The sequence below is a fragment of the Tachyglossus aculeatus genome, chromosome 18 (genome assembly GCF_015852505.1).
Source record: "Tachyglossus aculeatus isolate mTacAcu1 chromosome 18, mTacAcu1.pri, whole genome shotgun sequence".
In the NCBI taxonomy this organism is placed as follows: Eukaryota; Metazoa; Chordata; class Mammalia; order Monotremata; family Tachyglossidae; genus Tachyglossus; species Tachyglossus aculeatus.
The window spans coordinates 7,951,854-7,976,298 of record NC_052083.1 but is presented as its reverse complement, the minus strand read 5'-3'; the positions used below and the strand labels follow the sequence as shown (position 1 = coordinate 7,976,298).

Below are 24,445 nucleotides of genomic sequence, written 5' to 3'. Positions count from 1 at the left end.
AATTAATGGGGACAATGATACCACCTCCTTCCCAGAATAATGACCAAAATCTAATATTACCCTCACGCACAGGCAGAACTACAGATTTGGGGGCCGTCAGCGGTTTCCATGCTAAATCTTGACTTAAGCAGTTTAAAGGGACACTGTCACGGTTTTTAGGCTCAAAATCTGACCTACTTGGGAAGCCATTTCCCCGTGCCAGGCCTCCCTTCTGGGTGCTTTCCACTCTGCTGACGGCTGCGATCTTAGAGACGGGACTCTCTGTACATAGTTACTATTCTACTTATTATGTTAATGATGTGCATCTATCAATCAATCAATCAATCGTATTTATTGAGCGCTTACTGTGTGCAGAGCACTGTACTAAGCGCTTGGGAAGTACAAGTCGGCAACACATAGAGACAGTCCCTACCCAACAGCAGGCTCACAGTCTAGAAGCGGGAGACAGAGAACAAAACCAAACATACTAATAAAATAAAATAAATAGAATAGATATGTACAAGTAAGATAAATAAATAAATAGAGTAATAAATATGTACAAACATATATACATATATACATATGTATATATATACATATATCTAGCTTTACTTCTATTTATTCTGATGACTTGACACCTGTCCACATGTTTTGTTTTGCTGTCTGGCTCCCCCTTCTAGACTGTGAGCCTGTTGTTGGGTAGGGACCGGCTCTATATGTTGCTGACTTGTACTTCCCAAGCGCTTAGTACAGTGCTCTGCACACAGTAAGTGCTCAGTAAATATGATTGAATGAATGAATGAATGAATGGCCCTCCCCTGAGTGTGTCACTAGCCGGGACGTGGATGACGGGCAAGGGAATGGTTGTGACCTGCGGTTCCTGCTGGCAGCTTAGCGGTCTTCTCGTGTTGGTAGGTCTCCCAGACTGTAAACTCATTGTGGTCAGGGAATATTTCTGTTATATTGCACTCTTCCAAGTGCTTAGTACAATGCTCTGCACACAGTAAGCTCTCGATAAATACGACTGACCAGTAAATACTAAAGAAGCAGCGTGGCACAGTAGAAAGAGCACAGACTTTGGAGTCAGTGGCCATGGGTTAAAATCCCGGCTCTGCCAATTGTAAGCTGTGTGACTTTGGGTAAGTCACTTCTCTGTGCCTGTTAACTCACCTGTAAAATGGGAATTAAGACTGTGAGCCACTGGTGGGACAACCTGATCACCTTGTAACCTCCCCAGTGCTTAGAACAGTGGTTTGCGCATAGTAAGCGTTTAATAAATGCCATCATAAAATACTATTACTACTGTGCTACTTGAACTTCCACAGACCCCTCCTGTCTCCGACCTTTATTGCAGGTGATTCAGCTAATTAATAATAATAATTGGCATTTGTAAAGCGCTTAATATGTGCAAAGCACTGTTCTAAGCGCTGGGGGGGATACAGTGTGATCAAGTTGTACCACGTGGGGCTCACAGTCTTCATCCCCATTTTTACAGATGAGGTAACTGAGGCTCAGAGAAGTTAAGTGATTTGCCCAAGGTCACACAGCAGACTTGTGGTGGAGCTGGAATTCGAACCCATGACCTCTGACTCCAAAGTCCGTGCTCTTTCCACTGAGCCACGCTGCTTCTCTGCTTCTCAGCTAATTCCAATTAGCCACTTCTCAGCTAATTCCAATTTCCCTGGTTGCGGCTGTCCGGGGAAAGCTGGATAATTGAGATCTATGGTTAATCCAAAGCCTAAATTTGACTTATTTCTTCCCTTCTCACCCGATCCTTTTGGGCACTGCCAGCTGGAGCAGCATTGAGAGCTGAAGTAGATGAGTTTGTTCTGGCTTTGCGAGGCGGGGTGTCCCCTTTGATTGCCGATACCGTGCTGAATAATCAATCAATCAATCAATCATCATTATCAATCGTATTTATTGAGCACTTACTATGTGCAGAGCACTGTACTAAGCACTTGGGAAGTACAAATTGGCAACATATAGAGACAGTCCCTACCCAGCAGTGGGCTCACAGTCTAAAAGTGGGCTCACAGTCTAAAATCAATCAATCAGTCGTATGTATTGAGCGCTTACTGTGTGCAGAGCACTGTACTAAGTGCTTGGGAAGTACAAGTTGGCAACATATAGAGACAGTCCCTACCCAACAGTGGGCTCACAGTCTAAAAGGGGGAGACACAGAACAAAACCAAACATACTAACAAAATAAAATGAATAGAATAGATATGTACAAGCAAAATAAATAAATAAATAAATAGAGTAATAAATATGTACAAACATATATACATATATACAGGTGAATAATGGAAATGTTCCCCCACATTCCAGAGTGAGGTGTAGACTGCTTTTGCTGAGGTCCTTCATCTGCTGTTGTGGGGTGACTTGAAATGTATGCCCCCCACCCAATTTCTGCTTTTGACCCCCACCCCACTTTTTACCCCATCAGGTAGTTTCTTTAGGGGTCTTTTCATTCATTCATTCAATTCATTCAGTCGTATTTATTGAGCGCTTACTGTGTGCAGAGCACTGTACTAAGTGCTTGGGAAGTACAAGTTGGCAGCATATAGAGACAGTCCCTACCCAACAACAGGCTCACAGTCTAGAAGGGGGAGACAGGCAACAAAACAAAACACGTAGACAGGTGTCAAAATCGTCAGAACAAATAGAATTAAAGCTATGTGCACATTGTTAACAGAATAAATAGAATAGTAAATATGTACAAATATATGTACAGGTGCTGTGGGGAGGGGAAGGAGGTAGGGCTGGGGGATGGGGAGGAGGAGAGGGAAAAGGGGGCTCAGTCTGGGAAGGCCTCTTGGAGGAGGTGAGCTCTCAGTAGGGCTTTGAAAGGTCCTGATTCTGAGATTTTTCACATGGCTGGTGGCAGCGTTTCTTGAAAAGCCCCATCTCTGAGCAATGTGCCACTTGCCTTCCTTCAGCGAGAGTGGTGAATCATCATTCAATCCTACTTATTGAGCACTTACAATGTGCAGAGCACTGTACTAAGCACTTGGGAGGCTACGCTACAACAGAATTAGCAGACATGTTCCCTGCCCTTAACGAGTGTCAGGTGTGCTCTCTGGATGATTTCTCGGTAGGTCAGCTGGGAAAGTAAGAGGGAGCATCCCACCCAGTTTGCAAGAAATCAGAGATGGTCGGTCCTCAAGCGAGGAAAACTGGGATCAGTGCTGCCAGAGTGCCCGGAGTCTCGGAGGAAGCTTGCTTCCTCAGGTTCAGAGAAATGAGTCTGGCTAGCATCCAGAGGTGGAATTAGTTCCCTGCAGGACGTCTCCCTAAGATGTCCTTAGGAATGTTTTTGGGGCCGGGATCTGCCCCAACACTGCTTGTGTCCTTCCTCCCACCCCCACCAAAAAATATGCACAGCCAGACATATGCCCTGTCCTGAGTACTGGGGGGAGAATTGGAGGAGAAAACTTGGCTTCCCCCCCTCCAGGGTCTGTCAATTAGAAGTGGGGAGACAGGGCATACACATGACATAAAATTAAGCAAAAAGCGCAAGTTGCAGGACATCAATTTTTAGGGGAAAAACCAGTGGCAATCTGGACACAAACCTCATTCAATTTCTGTTTTGGGATCTTTCCACGTTTAATGCTAAACCCCACTTGAATCGGACTAGTGATGATGACCCGGATTGGAACTCTGTGGATGTACCCCGGGGTTATTTTGGTGTGCAACCAGGACTGTGTGAGCGGCTGGCTCAGAATGGATCAGAACATCCAGGGAGCCCAAATGCAGAGCCCTGAGCGGAGCCACGTATTTTAAAAACCAAATAAAAAAAAAATCGCTAGTAAAACATGTAGTCTGGAGACTCTAGTGCATAGGGTACAGTTTATTGGGTTGAAAAATTGACCTAAAGTGAGCAGTAAATCCTTCAGTTGGTGGTTGTGTGTGCTGTAGCTGCTCCTGATCCCTTTATTTACCCCCTGGGGCAGGTTTCTCACAATAAAAGTTGTGTGTGTGTGTGTGTGTGTGTGTGTGTGTGTGTACATCTAATCCACAGTGTTTCAAAAAAATTGTAATACCTCTGTTCTGGGAGGGCACTCTCTGTTATGTTGCCTGTGTGTAGGGGTGGTGGTCTAGTGGTTAGGATTCGGCGCTCTCACCGCCGCGGCCCGGGTTCGATTCCTGGTCAGGGAACATGAATTTTTGGAGAAGCAGCGTGGCTCAGTGGAAAGAGCACAGGCCTTGGAGTCGGAGATCATGGGTTCAAATCCCGGCTCTGCCAACTGTCAGCTGTGTGACTTTGGGCAAGTCGCTTAACGTCTCCGTGCCTCAGTTACCTCATCTGTAAAATGGGGATTAAAACTGTGAGCCCCCCCCGGGACAACCTGATCACCTTGTAACCTCCCCAGCGCTTAGAACAGTGCTTTGCACATGGTAAGCGCTTACCAAATACCATTATTATTATTATTAGTTTTCAAGGAAGTAAGTTTCAGTGTGGTAACTGTAGCAGGGTGATCAGCCTTCTTTGAGTGTTTAAGGGTAGGAGCTGACTGTTAACTGTGAACAAGATCAGTTTCCCTGCTGGTGGGGGGGCAAATCCAGACTAATTACCCCCCGGGGGCCATCCCTGGGTGGTGGGGTAGGTGATTCTCATCAATAGGAAGTAAGAAGCCTAGGTGTTCAGGAACCTAAGCAGATGGAGTGCCCGCTGCATCCTGCATCCCCTCCTATTTTCTCTTCCCCTTTCCACAGTTCCACACCCCTCCCCTTCTCCCCATCTCCCTCTTTCCTTCCTGGAGCTGCTGTCTAAAAGGACTTACCTGATGGTGATCTCTGCTTCTCTGAGTGTAAAAAAAAAAAAACAACCCCAGTTTCTAATCCCCTTGTTGAAGAAATTAAGAATTTAGAAGTAAAGCAGCAGGAATCCTCGAAGTTAAATGTGGCTGTAAATTCAAGAGGGCTTGGGGTTTCTCTCCATAAGGTGATTTGGGGAATTACTGTAAATTCACCAAACGGTGCTCTCTCATCTCCATGACACGCTGCCTCAGGCGTGAATGGTAGGGGGAAGATGGCAGGGATTAGTAGAGCCCTAGGGCCACATGGTTTTCTTGCATGAGAGTTGTAAGTAAAAGGGGAAAGAAAGGAAATTTAGTAGTCAGAAAGTTGAACGTCATGGGACATTAAAGGTTATTTGCTCGTTTCAATTGGTTTTGCTGCTCAAGCCATTAAACTCCCTTGTAGGCTTTGGATATTATTGACCAATAAGTGATCCTACATAGACATACAGCCTCAGGTTAAAGTCTTTCCTGAATATGTCTACTCAGGACTTTCTGTCCCCAGTGAAGGGAGAAAGGGAGGGAGGATCAGGACTTGCATGCTATTTGAGTCCATCCCTGCGGGCATATTGGTGGGGGTTTCTGCCGCCTGACAGACTGACATAGTTTTAGGGACTTAGGAGGTGGTTTGCGGGGCAGGAATCTCCAACCCTTGGAGTTGAAAAGATTGCTCCTCCCTGAAGAAGGCAAGGCTAACGCTCTGTCCATCAATCAATCAATCAATCAATCGTATTTATTGAGCGCCTCCAGGCAAAGGCAGATTGTCCGTATATCTAACCCACTGGCTGACTGCTGGAATGACCAACTCCAGAAGACAAGGATCTCTGATTCCAGGAGGACAAGGTTGATGATTATTAAGGACAGCGGCTTTCCTAAATGCTGAGGTGACGAGGGGGGAAGCAGAAAGCGTAGCGGCTCATCCCCCAGTTCATCCTGTGAATCCGACAACTGTGCCTGGGCCCTGAAGGCTCTCTGATTCTGATGATAATAATAATTGTGGTATTAAGCGCTTACTATGTGCCAGACACTGTAGTAAGTGCTGGGGTGGATCCAAACAAGTCGGGTTGGACCCAGTCCCTGTTCCACATGGGAATTACCATCTCAATCCCCATTTTCCAGATAACTGAGGCACAGAGAAGTGAAGTGACTTGCCCAAGGTCACACAGCAGACAGGTGGCAGAGCCAGGATTAGAACCCATGACCTTCTGACTCCCCAGACCATGCTCTACCCATTAGGCCATCCTGATGACACTCTCTTCTGTTGGATGGGTTTTGGACAGGGTGCAGATGCCACTATCTGAGCATTTGTTGGGTGGCCAGCCGGTCTTTCCCTGGCAGTTCTCACATGAGCTAGTTGTTGGGTAGGGACCGTCTCCATATGTTGCCAACTTTTACTTCCCAAGTGCTTAGTACAGTGCTCTGCACACAGTAAGTGCTCAATAAATACAATTGAATGAATAAATGAAGGAAGGAAGCAATACCCATTGGAGGCCTTCAAAGGTCTTGAGGCCAGGAGGCCACTGAGTTCAGTAAAGGAATCTTGTGGGAATCTGTACTTCCCAAGCGCTTAGTACAGTGCTCTGCACATAGTAAGCGCTCAATAAATACGATTGATTGATTGATTGATTGATTGTGCTGGGGAGGACGTGTGGAATTGGTTCAGTTTGTGAAGATGACTAGATTACCAATAATAGTACTTATTATTACTATTATCATTAAATCTATTATTTGTAATTATTAAATTAATTAAAATAGTAATGATGAAAATAGGAATTAATATTACTATTAGCAACTATTAACTACAACTACAACAACCATTAACTTCATAACTAGTGCTCTCTTTCAATCAGTGTTATTTATTGAGTTCTTACTATGTGGAGTGATAATAAAAATAATAATAATAATGGCATTTATTAAGCGCTTACTATGTGCAAAGCACTGTTCTAAGTGCTGAGAAGGCTACATGGTGATCAAGTTGTCCCTCGTGGGGCTCACAGTCTTAATCCCCATTTTCCAGATGAGGTAACTGAGGCAGAGAGAAGTTAAGTGACTTGCCCAAAGTCACACAGCTGACAGTTGGCGGAGCCGGGATTTGAACCCATGACTTCTGACTCCCAAGCCCGTGCTCTTTCCACTGAGCCAATTAATATTACTATTAACAGCTATTAACTACAACTACAGCAACCATTAACTTCATAACTAGTGCTCTCAATCAATCAGTGGTATTTATTGAGCTCTTACTATGTGGAGTACTGTACTAAGCACTTGGGAGTGTACAGGACAACAGAATTAGCAGACATCTTTCTTACCCATAACGGGCTTACAGTCTAGTCGTTCCCTTTTCCCACTGCCTTAGATCTTTATCCCCAAGGAAGGCTTAGTTTTGATAAAGTATGCCATCTGGAATAATTTTGACCCCAGATAATCCAGGAGTCTCTAAATTTTCTTTCTCTGGTCGTTCATTCATTCATTCAGTCGTATTTATTGAACGCTTACTGTTTGACCCCAGATAATCCAGGAGTCTCTAAATTTTCTTTCTCTGGTCGTTCGTTCATTCATTCAATCGTATTTATTGAGCGCTTACTGTGTGCAGAGCGCACAGTGATAATAATAATAATAATAATAATAATAATAATAATAATGGCATTTGTTAAGCGCTTACTATGTGCAAAGCACCGTTCTAAGCGCTGGCACTGTTCTAATCAACCCGGGACACAGGCAGACAGGCACACAAACAGTTTTACTGTTATGAGTGCGTGAACCACAAGTGCATAAGAAGTGTTTGGGATGAAAGCCATTAGCTGTAGCCCCAGTAACCCTTTGAACAACCAAAGCTTTCATTCTCCTGCGTGAGACTGGGCCTTTGACTTGAACACAAATTGAACCGTGATTCACTCTGCTCGTGGTGCATTTAACATTGCCTCGTAACGAATGCCGGGAGCCATCAGTGTCTCTTCCAGTCTAACAGATAGACAGAAAGCTGCCTCTGAAGCTTAAGTGGCCAGGGTCTTCCCAGCCTAGATTTGAGATCCCTCAGTTCTCCTGGTTTCGCCCAAAGCTCTTAATTTTTTTGGTATTTGTTAAGTGCTAGCTCTCTTCCTCCCTTCAAAGCCCTACTGAGAGCTCACTTCCTCCAAGAGGCCTTCCCCGACTGAGCCCCCCTTTTCCTCTCCATCCCCCCGCTCTCCCTTCTTCCCCTCCCCGCAGCACCTCTATATATGTTTGTACAGATTTATTACTCTATTTTACTTGTACGTATTTACTATTCTATTTATTTTGTTAATGATGTGCATCGAGCTTTATTTCTGTTTATTCTGATGACTTGACACCTGTCCACATGTTTTGTTTTGTTGTCTGTCTCTCCCTTCTAGACTGGGAGCCCGTTGGTGGGTAGGGACCGTCTCTATATGTTGCGGACTTGTACTTTCCAAGCGCTTGGTACAGTGCTCTGCACACAGTAAGCACTCAATAAATACGATTGAATGAATGAATGAGTGAATATGAACCAGGCACTGTAATAATAATAATAATTATGGTATTTGTTACGCGCTTACTATGTGCCAAGTACTGTTCTAAGCGCTGGGGGAATACAAGGTGATATGTTGTCCCACGTGGGGCTCACAATCTTAATCCCCATTTTACAGATGAGGTTACTGAGGCCCAGAGAAGTGAAGTGACTTGCCCAAAGTCACACAGCTGACAATTGGCGGAGCCGGGATTTGAACCTATGACCTCTAACTCCAAAGCCTGGGCTCTTTCCACGGAGCCACTCTGTACTCAGTGCTGGGGTAGAAACAAGCTAATCAGGGTGGACATACTCGGTTTCCCACATGGGGCTCACAGTCTTAATTCCCATTTTACAGATGAGGCAACTGATTCGCAGAGAAGTGAAGTGACTTACCCAAGTTCACACAGCAGGCAAGTAGCAGAGCCAGGATTAGAACCCAGGTCCTTTGGGCTCCCAGGCCTGTGCTCTAGGCCTCACCCAGAGTCCTGCCCTGGGGCTGAAGGAGGCTAAGGGAGGGAGATTCTGGGACCAGGTTTCACTGGTTTTAAACAAAGGGCTCCTTCCCTCTTGTTTAAATTTTAGGCCCAGGTTGCAGGCTTGATGGTTGGATTGGAGGGCCTCTCCGGGAACTGGTTTGAGGAAAGTGGGGAACCCGGGCAGATTGTGTTCAGCCAGGGGAAAATAGAGTTCACAGGGCAGAACTACTTGCTGTCACAGAAGCTCCACTTCTACGGATTGAGAAGTGACGGGGCTTAGCGGGAAGAGCACAGAACTGGGAGTCAAGGGGCCTGGGTTCTAATTCCTGCTCTGCCACCTGCCTGTTGTATGATCGTGGGCAAGTCACTTAATTTCTCAATGCTTCATTTTCCTCATCTGTACAATGGGATTTCGGTGCCTGTTCTCCCTTAAATGGTGCATGCTATGTGGCTGTGTCTAGCATGATTATCTTGTATATAACCTAGCACTTAGTGCATGCTTGACCCATAGTTCAGCAATCAGTTCATAGCCTGGCACTTTTATTATTATTATTTTTATTGGGCCAGGACCTCCTCTAAATATCGCATGCTGAATCTTTCCACGATTGGCAGTCCCCCAAAACTGGAGGCCCGGTTGGGCCAAGTGAGTTTCCTCACCCCTCATAGTCGGGGCCCTGGCCCGGTCCCCTCACTTTCCCCTCCTTCCCCTCCCCACCCCTAATCATCTAAAGTTGGCCCCAGCCTCACCACAAATGTGTCGATGTAAGAACCCTGCAAGCAAGCCAGCCCCAGCACTTCCCTGGCCAGCTGCATTGCAGGTGCAGTCGCACGGCGGTTATGTCCGTTTCGGCCGTCCGCAGCCCCGCGACTGTGGGGCTGAGGGTTGGATTAAGCGGTGGGGTGGGTGACAACAGCACCCTGCCCAGACGTCTCTGCGGTAGCAAGTATTGGCAAAGAAAGCACAGGAAATCTCTATTTAAAATAAACGTGAAAATGTGCTTCAAAAGCAATTTGTCTCGTTGGCGATGGATCCTCGTGGGGGCTTGAGTGCAGCCAGGGGCCACAGGCTTGGCCCTACCTACTCAGCCACAGGGCAGGACTGTGGTCCTGACCCCAGCCTCGACTCCTGGCTCTTGGCTTCAAGGCTGTCCATCACCTCGCCCCCTCCTACTTCACCTCCCTTCTTTCCTTCTCCAGCCCAGCCGCACCCTCCGCTCCCCTGCCACTAACCTCCTCACTGTGCCTCGTTCCCGCCTGTCCCGCTGTCGACCCCCGGCCCACGTCCTCCCCCTGGCCTGGAACGCCCTCCCTCCTCACATCCGCCAAGCTAGCTCTCTTCCTCCCTTCAAAGCCCTACTGAGAACTCACCTCCTCCAGGAGGCCTTCCCAGACTGAGCCCTCTCCTTCCTCTCCCCCTCCTCCCCCCCATCCCCCCGCCTTACCTCCTTCCCCTCCCCACAGTACCTGTATATATGTTTGTACATATTTATTACTCTATTTTACTTGTACATATTTATTCTATTTTGTTAATATGTTTTGTTTTGTTGTCTGTCTCCCCCTTCTAGACTGTGAGCCCGCTGTTGGGTAGGGACCGTCTCTGTATGTTGCCAACTTGGACTTCCCAAGCGCTTAGTACAATGCTCTGCACACAGTAAGCGCTCAATAAATACGACTGAATGAATGACTCCAGCCCCCGACCCCCGCCGGGCAGGGAGGGCTGCGGATCGGCAGAGGCAGCTTGGTGGCAGGCGGCCTATCGGGAAAGACACAGAACTGTTTGGTAAACATGGGAGAGCAAAGTGGATGTTGCAGGCTTCAGGAAAAAAAATCATTAGTCAAATGGCTACCAGGGGAAAACTTTCTGCTGAACTGCCGGTTTGTTCCACCAGCAACTGCTGAATAGACTTAACCTGGCACACAACAGTCAGGGGGATTCGTGGAGAGGCCATCTTCCTGAGCAGCTTAGCCGGAGCAGAACTTCTGGGGTCTCCGGAGGAGCCGTTGTTTCCCACAAAACAGCCCCCGTTGGGGAAAGGGGAAGAGTGGGGTGTACCCCGGCTCCCCAGCCCTTTCTTGGGGGGAGGTGGGCTTAATTTGGGCTGGCGCAGACGGCTCGCTTCCCAGATATTACACATCTCGGCACCTGTCACCCGACATTGAGAGGGTCATCGATATCTTTTCTCCTCTCCATGCATCACTCCCTTACTCCTTTTTTGGAGGCTCAAAGTACAGTCCCCTTGTGCAGCCCTGTTCCCAGTTTCAAAAATGGCCTTATTAGTTGTGCACGTGGAAGGCTGGGTTGCTCTGACTTCATTTCTTCCTCCGCCCGAGTGATAATAATAATAATAAAAATGATGGCATTTATTAAGCGCTTACTATGTGCAAAGCACTGTTCTAAGCACTGGGGAGGTTACAGGGTGATCAGGTTGTCCCACAGGGGGCTCACAGTCTTAATCCCCATTTTACAGATGAGGCAGCTGAGGCACAGAGAAGTGAAGTGACTTGCCCAAAGTCACCCAGCTGACAAGTGGTGGAGCTGGGATTTGAACCCATGACCTCTGACTCCAAAGCTGGGGCTTTTTCCACTGAGCCACTGACTCTCAAGTCTGCTCATCCTGGCTGTGCCTAGGCAGGTGCCAAGAACTCAGGTATCCCGGTGCTTGGGAGGAGCCCTTGTGACACCTCTCTGGGTGTAGAATTTTTTTTTATGGTATTTGTTAAGTACTTTCTAAGCAGTGGGGTAGATGCACGTTAATTAGGTCGGACACAGTCCCTGTCCTGCATGGCACTCACCAAATAGGAAAAACAGGTATTGCTAGTTTACATTTGAGGAAACTGAGGCACAGAGAAGCAACTTGGCCAAAGTTACACAGCAAGCAATTGGCAGAGCTGGGATTAGAACCCAGGTCCCTTTTGACTCCCAGGCTTTTAGGCCCCTGCTCTATCCACTAGGCCATACTGCTTCTCAGGTAGCTGGAGGTCATCTTGCCCCAGTGCGGTGGAGGGCAGAGGGGAGCAGGTTTAACCAACCTTACCACCCGACATGACCCCCTCATCACGTATTCTGCTCTTCTCAAGGTCTCCCTGCCCCAGTGTGGATGGCTAGAAAGGAATAGAGATGCCGGATTAGACTGTAAACTTGTTATGGGCCAGAAGAGTGTTCTCCTAATTCTGTTGTCTCCTACTCTCCCAAGCGCTTAGTACTGTGCTCTACACAAAATAAGCGCTCCATAAATACCATTGATAGATTGATTGGCAGGGATGAGACAAAGCCACTCTGCCAAAATCAGGGGAACGAGGAAAGAGAAGCGCCCACGAGTGAAATTTTGACACAGCACGGGCCGCGCCTGGTAATTTGAAGTCCTACCTAACAGACCATCTGTCCTTATATTAAGAAAATCACATGGGATTTCCCCTAAGGCAGAGGCAGCTAGGAATCCCACCTCCCGAGTCAGCCTCATGAAACCTCCCTCAGCATCACCATGCCGACGGTGTAGACACCGGAATTCTGCTTCTTAACGCGGTCCTCAGCCACTGATATTACACAACTACATTGAGGGCGGTGTTTTTGGTTGTTTTTTTTTTAAACACACATTTTTTATAGTGTCTCTCTTCCTCCCCTTCACCCCTGCTTTTCATTTAAAATTGTGTTTCCCCTCTCTCCCCACCCTGGGGGGATCAGGGGTGAGAGAGACAACCCTCACCCTTGTGTAGTCAAGGTTATGGCGATAAATTCTGTTGCATTGTCACTTGTATTCGGAGTAAATTGGCTGGCCGCTTTCGGGCTGAAGGGAAGATAATTTGCTGTAGTATTTCAAATGGATTAGAAATGGATTGGAAGGGAGAGTTCATGCCTCCCATTACAAAGGCTAGAAAGAAGACTATCTTAAGGCACTGTTCACTCTCTGGCCTTCATTATCCACGCTTAATACCTTTCCTATTTTCCAGCGTTAATGAAATTTCCTGGCGGAGCGGGCCTGCTGGACGGATGGGAGAAGTCTTTAGATCTGAGGGCTTGTGCTGGAGAAAAGGAATTACAAGCCCCTCGTGTTGAGGGCAGGCGTATTCTTCGGGTCCTTGGCCCTGCTATTATCTCATTAATTTTCTCCTCTCTTCTCAATACAGTTCATTTCCAAAGGCCGTCCTTTCCATTAGGGTAACAATTTAGCGGAGTGCTGTGACACCGGCGGGAATGAAAAGCTACAAGCTGTTTGGAGAGACTCCCTGCCCTTCCTTGGATGTGTCCTTCCCCCCAGCAGGTCCCCGTCCCCCCGCCCCCCCCAACAAGCAGCCCTTGGCTGGGCCCCGCCGTTTGTTCCGACTTCCAGCCGGGGATGCGAATGTCACTTCAAGCCGGCCGGGTTGAAGCGAGCAAGGCTTTCCGGGCAAGGACTCGGTAACCATTTTCCCGGCAGCCAATCGGACTTCACTCCTCCGAGCCGGTTCCCAGGTGCCAGCGAAGCCCTCAGAGGACGCGGCCGCGTGCTCGAGAGGAAGCGTGGCCCCCACCCATCCGCCCCTCCCTAAGGGAGGAATGGGTGTGTATGGAGCCATTCTGGCAAAGATGACATCGCCTCTCTTCCGATTCCCCGCAGCAGAAGGCCTGGAGATCCCAACCCGTTGTCCCACCTCTGGCTCTGGTCCTCTGCGCCTGCCATCCGCCAGCCTTGTGCTTGGGGTTGCCTGGTGCTCCAGAGAGACCTCTCTCCTCCCAAGGCCAGTCAACCCACTTCCCTAGCAAATGAAAGAACGACTACAGGCCAGGTCCCAGGGTGTGGTGATCTCGGTGACAGCCGTGACCATCCAGCAGCGCTCGCGTCGGTCTCGGGGTGAGAATTCCCGTGGACATTCCTGCTCCCAGGAGGACTCCGTGGAGGTGCCCGGCCTTGAATTGGGCCCTGAAAAGGGCGGGGGGATTCCTTTCCTTCTCTCAGGCCAGAGCCCCGCAGCAGAGCGGCTGATCCCATAGTCACGTACCCCAGGCTCCAAAGCCAGGGGTGTTTGTGTGTGGCTTTCCTGCTGCAGTGTGGCGACTGTATGGGCTGGAACCAGCCATCAGACACCATCCTTTAAACAGAGCCAAGCAGAGCAGCAGTGTTTCTCCGTGAGTGTAGCCCCTCAAGGTGGTAATCTTGCCATGTTCACCAGATCACCCTCAGGGTGGACTGTGCTGAGAGAGATAGAGATGGACAGACATACTGAGACCTTCAGCATTCCCAACTCAGGTGGTTGGGGAGGGAGCTCACCAACAGCGCATGGCCAGACCTTGGGTCATTAACATCTAGGAGACTGTAGAATCAGAAAGATGGAATGACTTGCCTTTTCCCATCTGGTGCGTCTTCGTTTGTGCTGTGAGAAGATGATACCAGTGGCAAGGAATGGGCCTAACTGTCCACAGTGTGTCCAGCTGGCTCTTCCTATCACCCCTTTCTCTGCGCTGTAGCCTAAAGTCCAGTAGACATTCCCAGGGTAGGTGATGATGCTACTGCCCAAGAAGGAATTAAGCCAGGAAGTTGTCATCAGTGGAGAGCAATGAGGTGTCTCAGCCATTGCTGAAGGGAGCCGGATCGTTTCCTCTTCATGATGGAGATGTTGTTGAAATCCGTGGCATTTCTGGGCTGCTTCATAGCTCTTGATGCAGAGTCTGTTCAGACATCCAACTGGCCCTCCCGTCCTGTGAAACCCTCAATGGACCCTCTGACCAACTGGGGCCACCCCCGGCTCTTATTTGGTGCCCTACCACAGTCAGGACAAAGAAAACCATGTCCAGGTTGTTGTAATTCGGGTCCTCGGAGCAGCTCTCGCTGGGTCAGGCAAGGACGCTAGGCCGGACTGGCCAGTGGTGTGTGTCAGGCCCTTGGGCCGGAAGAAGGAATCTGTGCAGAGAGGGCCAGGGCACAGCCCGAAATGGCACCTTCAGCCTGCCGGGGCGGGTTCTGCTTTGTGTAAGTGACTGACTCCAGGTATCAGGCAGACGCGCGCACAGTTCAGTGGCTGTTGATCTGCTAAATTAGCCAAGTTATCTGTCCAGAAAGTGAAGCCGGGGGCCTCGGGCAAGTCGAGCGAGATTGATGTGCTCTCAGCCACTCCTTCCGCCACAGGAGCAGGAGAGACTCATCGGGCTTCGTGGGGGTTTTGGAGAATCACCTTGTGTCTGGCCAGGAGGGCTCTCACTCCAGCAGTTTTTGTGTACACGCAATTTGCTGCTAACACAGGGAGAAAGAACCAGAGTAACTCACAGTTGGCTTCTCGAATGTGGAGCGTAACATGATCGATGCAGGATATTAGAGCAGCCCTGCGCACCAGCTCCACTGAATCTTGTGGCTCTCTCTGTCAGTACACGGGAGAATGAAAAAAGTTAAACATATGTAAGCTTCTTCCTCTGCCTTTGGGTCTGAGGAAACCTTCTGGTCGCGGTTGGCATTCAGCACCCTGGTCTCTGGAGCCCCTTTGACTGGCAAAGCTGGAGCATGGGTCTCTTCATCAATTTGATGTGCGATAGGTTAAGTGGACCAGTGTGGGTGATTTTGTTGAGTCCTCTAAGGAGTCCTTTGGATAGGGCTTGTTTAGCAGGGCACAGCCCCTGGACTAGGTTTTTGGCATCGGTGACTTGTGATGGGTGCTGAACTCATTGAAGAGATCACTCCTGTTGCTGCTGCTACTGTGTCTGGGGACCCTTCTTTGAAGGAGAGGGCCAGGCTAGTGACATTTGTGGGGACTGGGGCATTGTGAGCATCTTCCCAAAGCTGCTCCTTTGGAAGCTTTGAGCAGCCCAGGAGCCCCTTTGGCTGGCAAAACCGGAGCATGGGTCTCTTCAGCTATTTGATTTCCGATAGGTTAAATGGACCAGTGTGGGTGATTTTGTTGAGTCCTCTAAGAAGTCCTTTGGCTAGGGCTTGTTCTTTCGAAGATTTGTGTTTGTGTTCTTGAATTTTAATTAAGGAAAACTAGGTTAAGTACTTTCGGCAGCATTTGCTCATCCCGCTTTTGATTACATTTTAAGTAGTCATATTTTGTACTTACATAGCAGCTTTTGTTCCCATGAGCAGCTTGGGCAAACTCTGCAAACATTATCTCTTTAATGACCTCTTGGGTAGCCGGCTGGCAAGAGTGAGCCCCAACTTGCAGAGGGAGGACAAGAGGGTTGTCGGCGGATCCCCGGAAAGCGTTGGTGGAGCCCGCCCCTCCCATTTCTGATGCATTCACCCTTCCTGCCCCTTCCTTCCCTTCCTGGTCTCCTTACAGGAGAGGCCAGAGGGGATGCGTTTCGGTGACTAGGTGGGCAGCTTCATGTGCTGCCAAAGTCTTCCAGGCTGGTGATAATCCATTTAGGGTAGATTATAAATAATGGCAACTTTACCAGATGGAGTCTAGTTTGGCATTCTGGAGAAAGCTACCCCCGGGACTGATATTAAGCAAAGTCAACTAACCGAGGAAAGGAACTCCAGTGACCACCTCAGGTCTGGCTAATGGTGCTGTGCTCAAACCTTACCAGTTTGGGTCCCGAATGGCCCGGTTCAGCCTGGCTCCCCATGCAGGTGTCTCATGGCCTGCAGGTACTAAGCTAGGAAAAAGCTGCCATCCCAAGCAAACGGGGGAGAAGAAAGCTGTCAGAGTAGAGCAGCTAACAAACCTAATCGGCACCTCGGGAGAGCAGCAGTCCTGGCTCCGAGGCCCTCCGTGGCTCCAGGAGACAGGTGGAGCTCTTGACTGGCTCTGAAAAAAATTCAGATCGTGGCCCCTGTTTGCAGCTCCCGGTGACTCGTGCTGCCAGTCTCCGGGAATGCGAGGAGGAAAGGTGGGAGAGATTCCGCGTCGGGATGTTAATCTTCTCAGAGCAAGAGTCAGGCTCCCGCTCCATGACAGAAAGCCCCCTGGTTTCTCTCTTGGAGCAATCCCAGCGAGGGATGCGTGGCTACCAGCTCGCTACTTCTGTGTCACAGTGCATTGTCCTGGACTCCCAGTTTGGTGACTCCTCTCAGAAAGACTCTTCTGTGGTCTCTGGAGCAGCTGCTCTCCTCCATCTCTGTGCAGTGGGATGTGGTCCTTTTTTTAAAAATGGTATTTATTAAGCACTTACTCTGTGCCAGGCACTGTTCTAAGCACTGCGGTAGATACAAGTTAATCACGTTGGACCCAATCCCTGTCCCACATGGGGGTTCACAGTCTTAATCCCCATTTGACAGATGTGGGAACTGAAGCACAGAGAAGTGAAGTGACTTACCCAACGTCACAAGTGGCGGAGCTGGGATTAGAACCCGGGTCCTTTTAACCCCCAGGAGTGTACTCTATCCATTAGGCCGCTCTGGGACCTTGTGAACTGCTTAAATAGATTGGCTTGGGAGATGAAAGGTGTTCGGATTATGTTGAAGGCTTTCCCTGTTCCTCTCCCGCTCTCCCGAGCCTCCACCCTAGCCCCATAGAGCAAATCTGTCTGTCCTGAGGGTATCATCTGTTCCCCCCCAAGTCCCCACCTGGCTACATAGAAATACTGGGCAAATCTTTAGGTTCACTCCGGGATCTGGCAGTAGAGTTGAGGGACTTTTCACTTCCCAAATACCCTTCTCAGAAAGCTCTGATGTAAACGTAGCATCGATCCATACCTCAGGGCAGTTTGGACCAGTCAGCTGGGACCAGAGCTTCAGTGGTACAGGAAAACATTTAGTGGCTCGGAAGAGTCGAGGGAGAGCTGAGAGCAGCCGGAAACCCTAATGGGGCAGCCGGAGTCTGAGGCTGTAGATGGGAGAGATTTGCAAAGAGGAAGTAGAAAAGTAAAAGGGTGGAAGGGGAAGAGACTTGCTATGCTTTTTTGGGCTATTTTGACTGTTGACAGACTGTTGAGAGTGTATCTGCAGGTCTAGCGTAGACGGGGTGGTGGTCGATGAAGCTACCATCTCTTGAGGCAAGGGTCATTTGGGGTGGAGTTTGTTTCCCAAAAGGGCCATGACTTGGCTACCGAGTGGGCTGGCTTTGGGCTATAAGCCTTGATCCAGCCAAACGTTAAATCTGGGATTGTGTCGCTCCTTGTTATCTGCGTACCCAGTACTTCCTGAAAGCCACCTCCCTTCTGGACAGTTAATCCTCAGTAGATCATGGTCAGGCCTGAGAGTGTCTACTCCTCTAAAGCAGCAACATTCCAACGTTTCCAGGCGTCCTAGATAAACCTGTGGGCTTTTCTGCCACCAATGAATCCTGGCTGGTTCAACTCAAGCCAAAGGAAGCCCCCTCGCCCAGCATATAGAATCTGTTACTACTGGAAACTGCAGATTAAAAATAGTAACAAGTTCCAGAGGGGTTTAGATGAATTTATTGACAAAGGGTCCGTAATCAGTCAATCAGTGGTATTAATTGAGCACTTACTGTGTGCGGAGTAATGAGTACTGTCGGGAAATTAGAGATGTTGGAGGGAACGGTTCAAGATTCGTGGATGTTGGGTCTACGGTGACTAAACAGGAAGGACGTCCCTAAACCCAAGGATGGGTAAGAATGGCAACCACCACACCGGCCGTGAAATGCCGCTGAATCTCGGACCGGCTGGGTCTGACTCAGTGTCACCTTCGTGACGGTTTGGGTTCTCAAACTGGAACCCAAAGGCTATCGCCCCATTAAGTGAGCATACTAACTCACCAACCACCAATAAATGTAACTATTACATTTTACAATTCCTGCCTTCAAACACATCTTCATTTAAAGGTAATTCGTACAGGGATTGCATTTGGCTGAGTGAATTCGGGCCCTTAATTCACAGCTATTTTTCAGTGATGCTCAGTTTATACACTTTGTGTTAACAGCATTATAGGCATAGATCGAACTAATGCAAAATTAGAGCTCTAATTTGCATAAACAAATTACCGATGGAATTAGCCCCAAACTGTTAAGATGACTGATCCTCCAGTAGAGTGGATTCCATTGCATTCCCCCGGTGTTTGCTCTGTCAGCTGACCTGCAGGCAGGAGCTGGAATGGGAGGAAGCCTGGGACTAAAGCGGAGAGAATGGAAGAGGCCCAACTTCCCCCACCTGGGAACAGCTGCAAAGATTCCCGAGAACAGGCTGCAGAGCCAGGGAGGCTAGGATGCTCCCAGGATGAGAATCTGGTCCTTGAGGATAGAGAAGCAGCATGGCTTAGTGGGAAAAGCACAGGCCTGGGAGGGCTTGGGTTAGCGTGGCTCAGTGGAAAAGAGCCCGGGCTTTGGAGTCCAGTGGTCATGGCTTCAAATCCTGGCTCTGCCAACTGTCAGCTGTGTGACTTTGGGCAAGTCACTTAACTTCTCTGGGCCTCAGTTCCCTCATCTGGAAAATGGGGATTGACTGTGAGCCCCCCTGTGGGACAACCTGATCACCTTGTATCCCCCCCAGCGCTTAGAACGGTGCTTTGCACATAGTAAGCGCTTAATAAATGCCATCATTAATCCTGACTCTTCCAAATGCTTACTGGGTGACCTTGGGCAAGTCACTTCCCTTCCCTGTGCCTCAGTCCTCTGGTTCTCTCTCCAGAGAAGCAGCGTGGCTCAGTGGAAAGAGCCCGGGCTTTGGAGTCAGAGGTCATGGGTTTGAATGCCGACTCCGCCACGTGTCTGCTGTGTGATCTTGGGCAAGTCACTTAACTTCTCTGGGCCTCAGTTACCTCATCTGTAAAATGGGGATGAAGACTGTGAGCCCCACGTGGGACAACCTGATCACCCTGTATCCTCCCCAGCGCTTAGAACAGTGCTTTGCACATAGTAAGCGCTTAACAAATGCCAATTATTATTATTATTATTATTACTTAGACTGTGTGCCCCTTACAGGATAGGGACTGTTTCCAACCTGATTCACTTGTATCCACCCCAGCACTTAGAACGTCGTTTGATACATAGTAAGCACATATCAAATACCATAGAACAATAATCTCTTCTCCCACCATCCTGCCAGGGTCCAGTGAGCCCAGCTGACTCCAGCAGGTTCATCCTCAGGGAAAGTGCTCTCCCACAGAGACTACAGAGAGGTCTGGGAGGAAGGGAGCTAAGGAGGAAGGATGCTTCTGGTGGAGGGAGACAGGAAAAATGCACCAAGTAGAATGAACAGAAAGCCCAGCCGGGGCAACACTGACAGAGCAAGATGATCCTGTGGACGAGGGGAAGCCTCGTCCTTTTTCCCCTAAGCCAGTCTTCTAGACTATGAGCCCGCTGTTGGGTAGGGACCGTCTCTATATGTTGCCAACTTGGACGTCCCAAGCGCTTAGTACAATGCTCTGCACACAGGAAGCGCTCAATAAATACGATTGAATGAATCGTGAGCATTCACGATTAGACTGTGAGCCCACTGTTGGGTAGGGACTGTCTCTATATGTTGCCAATTTGTACTTCCCAAGCACTTAGTACAGTGCTCTGCACATAGTAAGCGCTCAATAAATACAGTTGATGATGATGATGATGAATGAAGGAGAGGGCGCTGACCCACAGGAGGCCTTGGTGGTCCAGCAGCAGTGGAATGGGGGAGGATACAGATGATACAGTACCCGTAAGGGAAATGATCTGAGTATGTTCTGAGTATAAGGATCTGTGGTGAATACTTCAGGGCTCAGTGGGTGAGTCTAAATGCATGGGTGAGCTGGAAGGGAAAACGAAGTGTGTGGTGTTACTATTCTATTTATTTTGTTAATGATGTGCATCTAGCTTTACTTCTATTTATTCTGATGACACCTGTCCACATGTTTTGTTTTGTTGTCTGTCTCCCCCTTCTAGACTGTGAGCCCGTTGTTGGATAGGGACCGTCTCTGTATGTTGCCAACTTGTACTTCCCAAGCACTTAGTACAATGCTCTGCACACAGTAAGCGCTCAATAAATACGATTGATGATGATCATCATCATCATCATCTTGTAACTTCCCCAGCACTTAGAACAGTGCTTTGCACATAGTAAGCACTTAATAAATGCCATTATTATTATTATTATTATTATCATCTGTAAAATGAGGATTGAAGACCTTCTCTCCCGCTTAGACTGCGAGCCCCAGGTAGAATCTTGTATTTTCCCCCCAATGCTTAGAAGAGTGTTTGGCACATAGTAAGCACCGAACGAATCCTGCAGTAATCGTTAGAGAAGCAGCGTGGCTCAGTGGAAAGAGCCCGGGCTTTGGAGTCAGAGGTCATGAGTTCAAATCCCAGCTCCGCCACTTGTCAGCTGTGTGACTTTGGGCAAGTCACTTAACTTCTCTGGGCCTCAGTTTCCTCATCTGTAAAATGGGGATTAAGGCCGTGAGCCCCACGTGGGACAACCTGATCACCTTGTAGCCCCCCGGCACTTAGAACAGTGCTTTGCACATAGTAAGCGCTTAATAAATGCCATCATTATTATTATTATTATTAGGTCTTCACCACACAGGCTCAAGGGGAACCACAGCCCAGCTTGCTGTCCATGCCAACTTGTACTTCCCAAGCGCTAAGTACAGTGCTCTGCACACAGTAAGCGCTGAATAAATATGATTGAATGAATGAATGTAGCCACACACTTCCTGGGATTTAGCTGTAATTTGCGTTAAGCCTTGGGATCCGCAGGAAATGGGAATAAATCTTGAGCACAGTGAGTCACAGCATTAGAGAAATTAGAGCTGGAAAAAGACACTTTAAATCTCATCAGCTTGCTCCCCCGGGCCCGGGAAGGATCCTGCCTTGTGAGCCGCACTTCCGAGGGTTGGCTCGTGCTAGTCTCGGTTTCCGAGCACGTGGCTCTCCCCTTTCCTCAAGTGACACCGCTCATCTCACCTTTCTGGAGACTGTACCGCAGACCGGATCCGTGGGATTGCTCTGCCTCAGGGAGTGAGCCAGAATCCTCCGAGGCAAGTGGGCGATGAGGATTATCAACCTAATGGAATTGGGGGCTGGGTCTCACCCCCGTGGCTGGCTGTGGATAGGGTTGTCAACTCTGAGGACTGGGCGGGAACTGGCTCCCTGCCAAGACACATCTCCCTAGCCCCCGCCGTGTGTGTTTTTCTCGGTGTTTCTCCCACCCCCACATACGGATGTGTGTTTCCCCTTTTCTGGCCCTGTGTCGTTGGCTGTGTGTTCCATCTCCCTGACCGCTGTGTGTCATTTTTCCCAGTCCAGTCCCAAGTTCAAGTGAAAATGAAAAGTTGGCATCCCTTCCTCTGGGATGCCAAATCGGGGGTCCCCTGTTGCTTGCGCTGCCCCTTATTGGCTAAATGACCCTGCTGGCTTCGAATCATGGGGACCTGGCTGGAAATCCTCCCTAGTTTTGAGTAGCCTGTACCCTTATCCTCACGTTTGCCCTTGTCCCTAAGTAGATGCCCACAAGTTTACTGCTCATTAAGCTTCTCAGCTAATTTCCTCTCCGCCTGACCTACAAGTTTTCCCCAGTCTGTTTCACATTCGCATGATCCGTCAAACAACCAGTGATATTTACTGAGTGCTTACTGGGTACAGAGCACCGTACTAAATGTGGCGTGGATAGAACCTGCGCTTGGGAGTCAGAGGGTCATGGGTTCTAATCCCAACTCTACCACTTCTCTGTTGTGTGACTGTGGGCAAGTCACCTAACGTCTCAGTGCCGCAGTTACCTCATCTGTAAAATGGGGATTGAAACTCTTAGCCCCACGTGGGACAAGGGACTGTGTCCAACCTGATTTGCTTGTATCCACTCCAGTGCTTAGTACAGTGCCTGCTGCTTAGTAATCGCTTAGCAAATACCATAATAATAATCATTGTTATTTTTACAGTATACTGTGGAACACAGGTTGTAACGTTTCAGACCAGAAACCCATCTCCTCTGGAGGGGGCCGAGGTAGCTTAGGGGACTATAGGCATGACTTGAAGTGTAGGATTCCTCCTGCTCTGAAATTGACGGCATGCTCATTAAATTCTGTGGACTCGGTTTCCCCATCGTTAATTGGAAGAAACCCATTCTCACCCTACGTTACGAGGTATCTTCAGAGCAAATGAGGTAACTGATGGGAAAGCGCTTTGGGGATTAAAGTGTGTTAGAGACCTTCAAGGAATTGTTGTATTATTATTTTTGTTATTAGTATGTCATCAAATCCATCCGCTGCTTCCAGGCTGACCTGATATTTGCCTTCTTATCATCTTCGCAGGTCTCTGGTGGTAAACCAAATCCGACACTCTCCTTTCGGGGGCAAATCGCAACAGGCCCAGCAGAGATGGAGAAGCAGAGGGTACCGCTGCATAGGAGGCATAATGTACAGGGTGTCTGCCAACAAACTCTCCAAAACCTACAGCATCCCTCTGAAGGCCAGCGATGGGAGCACCAGATCCCTCAGCAGAACAGGCAAGTCGAAAACTCCTGGGTGGGGAGGATGGTGGGAACTCTCTGGAGGAGCACTTGAATGACCTCATCAGCTTATTTATCCTGGGCTTCTTCTCTCTTGGTTTAAGCCATCTTGGGGCTATCAGGCCTCTGCATTCAGCTCAGCCAGCGGACACCAGTGTCTTCCGTTGTTTTGGATTTCAGGCGTAACCAAAGCTCTCATGAATAAGGACCTCCTGGCTACAATAGGTTCCTGTCCCTCCCCCAGCTCATATGGGTGGACAGGCTCACTGAGACATGGAAAGAAGGGGGTCCCAGTGGGCGCCATGGACGTGAATCTGATGTGGGATAGCTCCCGAGAGGGCGGGGATAGGGAATTCATTTTCAAATTAAACAAGCACTGATTCTTGAAACCCAAAGAGAAGGGTTAGGAACGGATGGGGGCTAGTCTGTCTCGGAGCTCTGGACACTGATGGTGAGGAAATTTCAATTATCTTGACATCCTTTGGGAAGCCCTTTGTGGATTTGGAAAGGAAAGGAGCCCCCTCCCAGGGGGAGCAGTGGACTCTTTTCTCACAGTCGGGTGAGCATCTCATGATTTTCAGAATGTGCGTGTGTGTGTTCCTCTTGGACTGGTGAAGTGCACCAGATGTGCCAAACAAGATAGAGGTTAGAGAACACCTGGGGCCTGCCTGTCACGGGGTAATCATGTTGGAAACACTTCAGCCACCGGGCCCCAAAATGGCCTGTCTGTTGACCCTAAACCACACTGAGGACATCGGATGGGAAGGAGAAAATTCTTCAGACTCGGTTACTGAACAGATTAACTAGAAAAATATATTGGTCTCAGTTCAGTTTGCCCTCTTTCTTATCCATCATAGGTTGAGATTCCAAGCCATGGGTGCTGATAAAAAGGTGATCAGGTGCAGACACAGCTACCCAAAGGAGAGCAACAGATGCATAAATGAGAAGATGAATATAAATGCGAAGGTGTCTTGGAAAAGGTCTGGGTCCAGCTCTTTTGTAAGGGCTACCGTCTTATCAAGGGTTAGGAAGTCAGGAATAGGGAATTTAAACATCCGTTCCAGAGGATGTTGAAGGTGAAAGCGAGTGCAGCAGTGTGGACCTCTGCCTTTCCCCTGGGCCAAGTTGGGAGCCTTCCCTAGGAAAGGTCCTCTTGTCAAGTCTTTTATGGGGCAAGGGCAGGTGCAGATCCCCCCATAATCAAAGACCCACCAACCACTGGCAAAACACGGCTCCGTCCTGACTTGTTCACAGGAAAGAATTCCGGTCCGCACGGCAATATGCATGCTCCCCGTACCTCCGTATCTTCAAAACTGTTGCTATCAATCGAGTTCCCTCTGGGGCCCTGGTCTAGGATCCCGAGTGCTATTTGAGGGACAGAGAGGTTGTTTAGTGTATG

At 48.8% G+C, this 24,445-nt stretch overlaps 1 protein-coding gene across 1 annotated transcript in view; it reads left to right on the top strand.

Annotated features, from left to right (window-relative positions):
• Positions 1-24,445, top strand: part of ZC3H3 (zinc finger CCCH-type containing 3) — a 287,300-nt gene that overhangs the window by 166,985 nt on the left and 95,870 nt on the right. Inside the window, exon 5 of the mRNA XM_038760531.1 lies at positions 22,850-23,043. Within this exon, the coding sequence (XP_038616459.1) occupies positions 22,850-23,043 (194 nt within the window). The remainder of the gene's footprint in view (positions 1-22,849; positions 23,044-24,445) is intronic.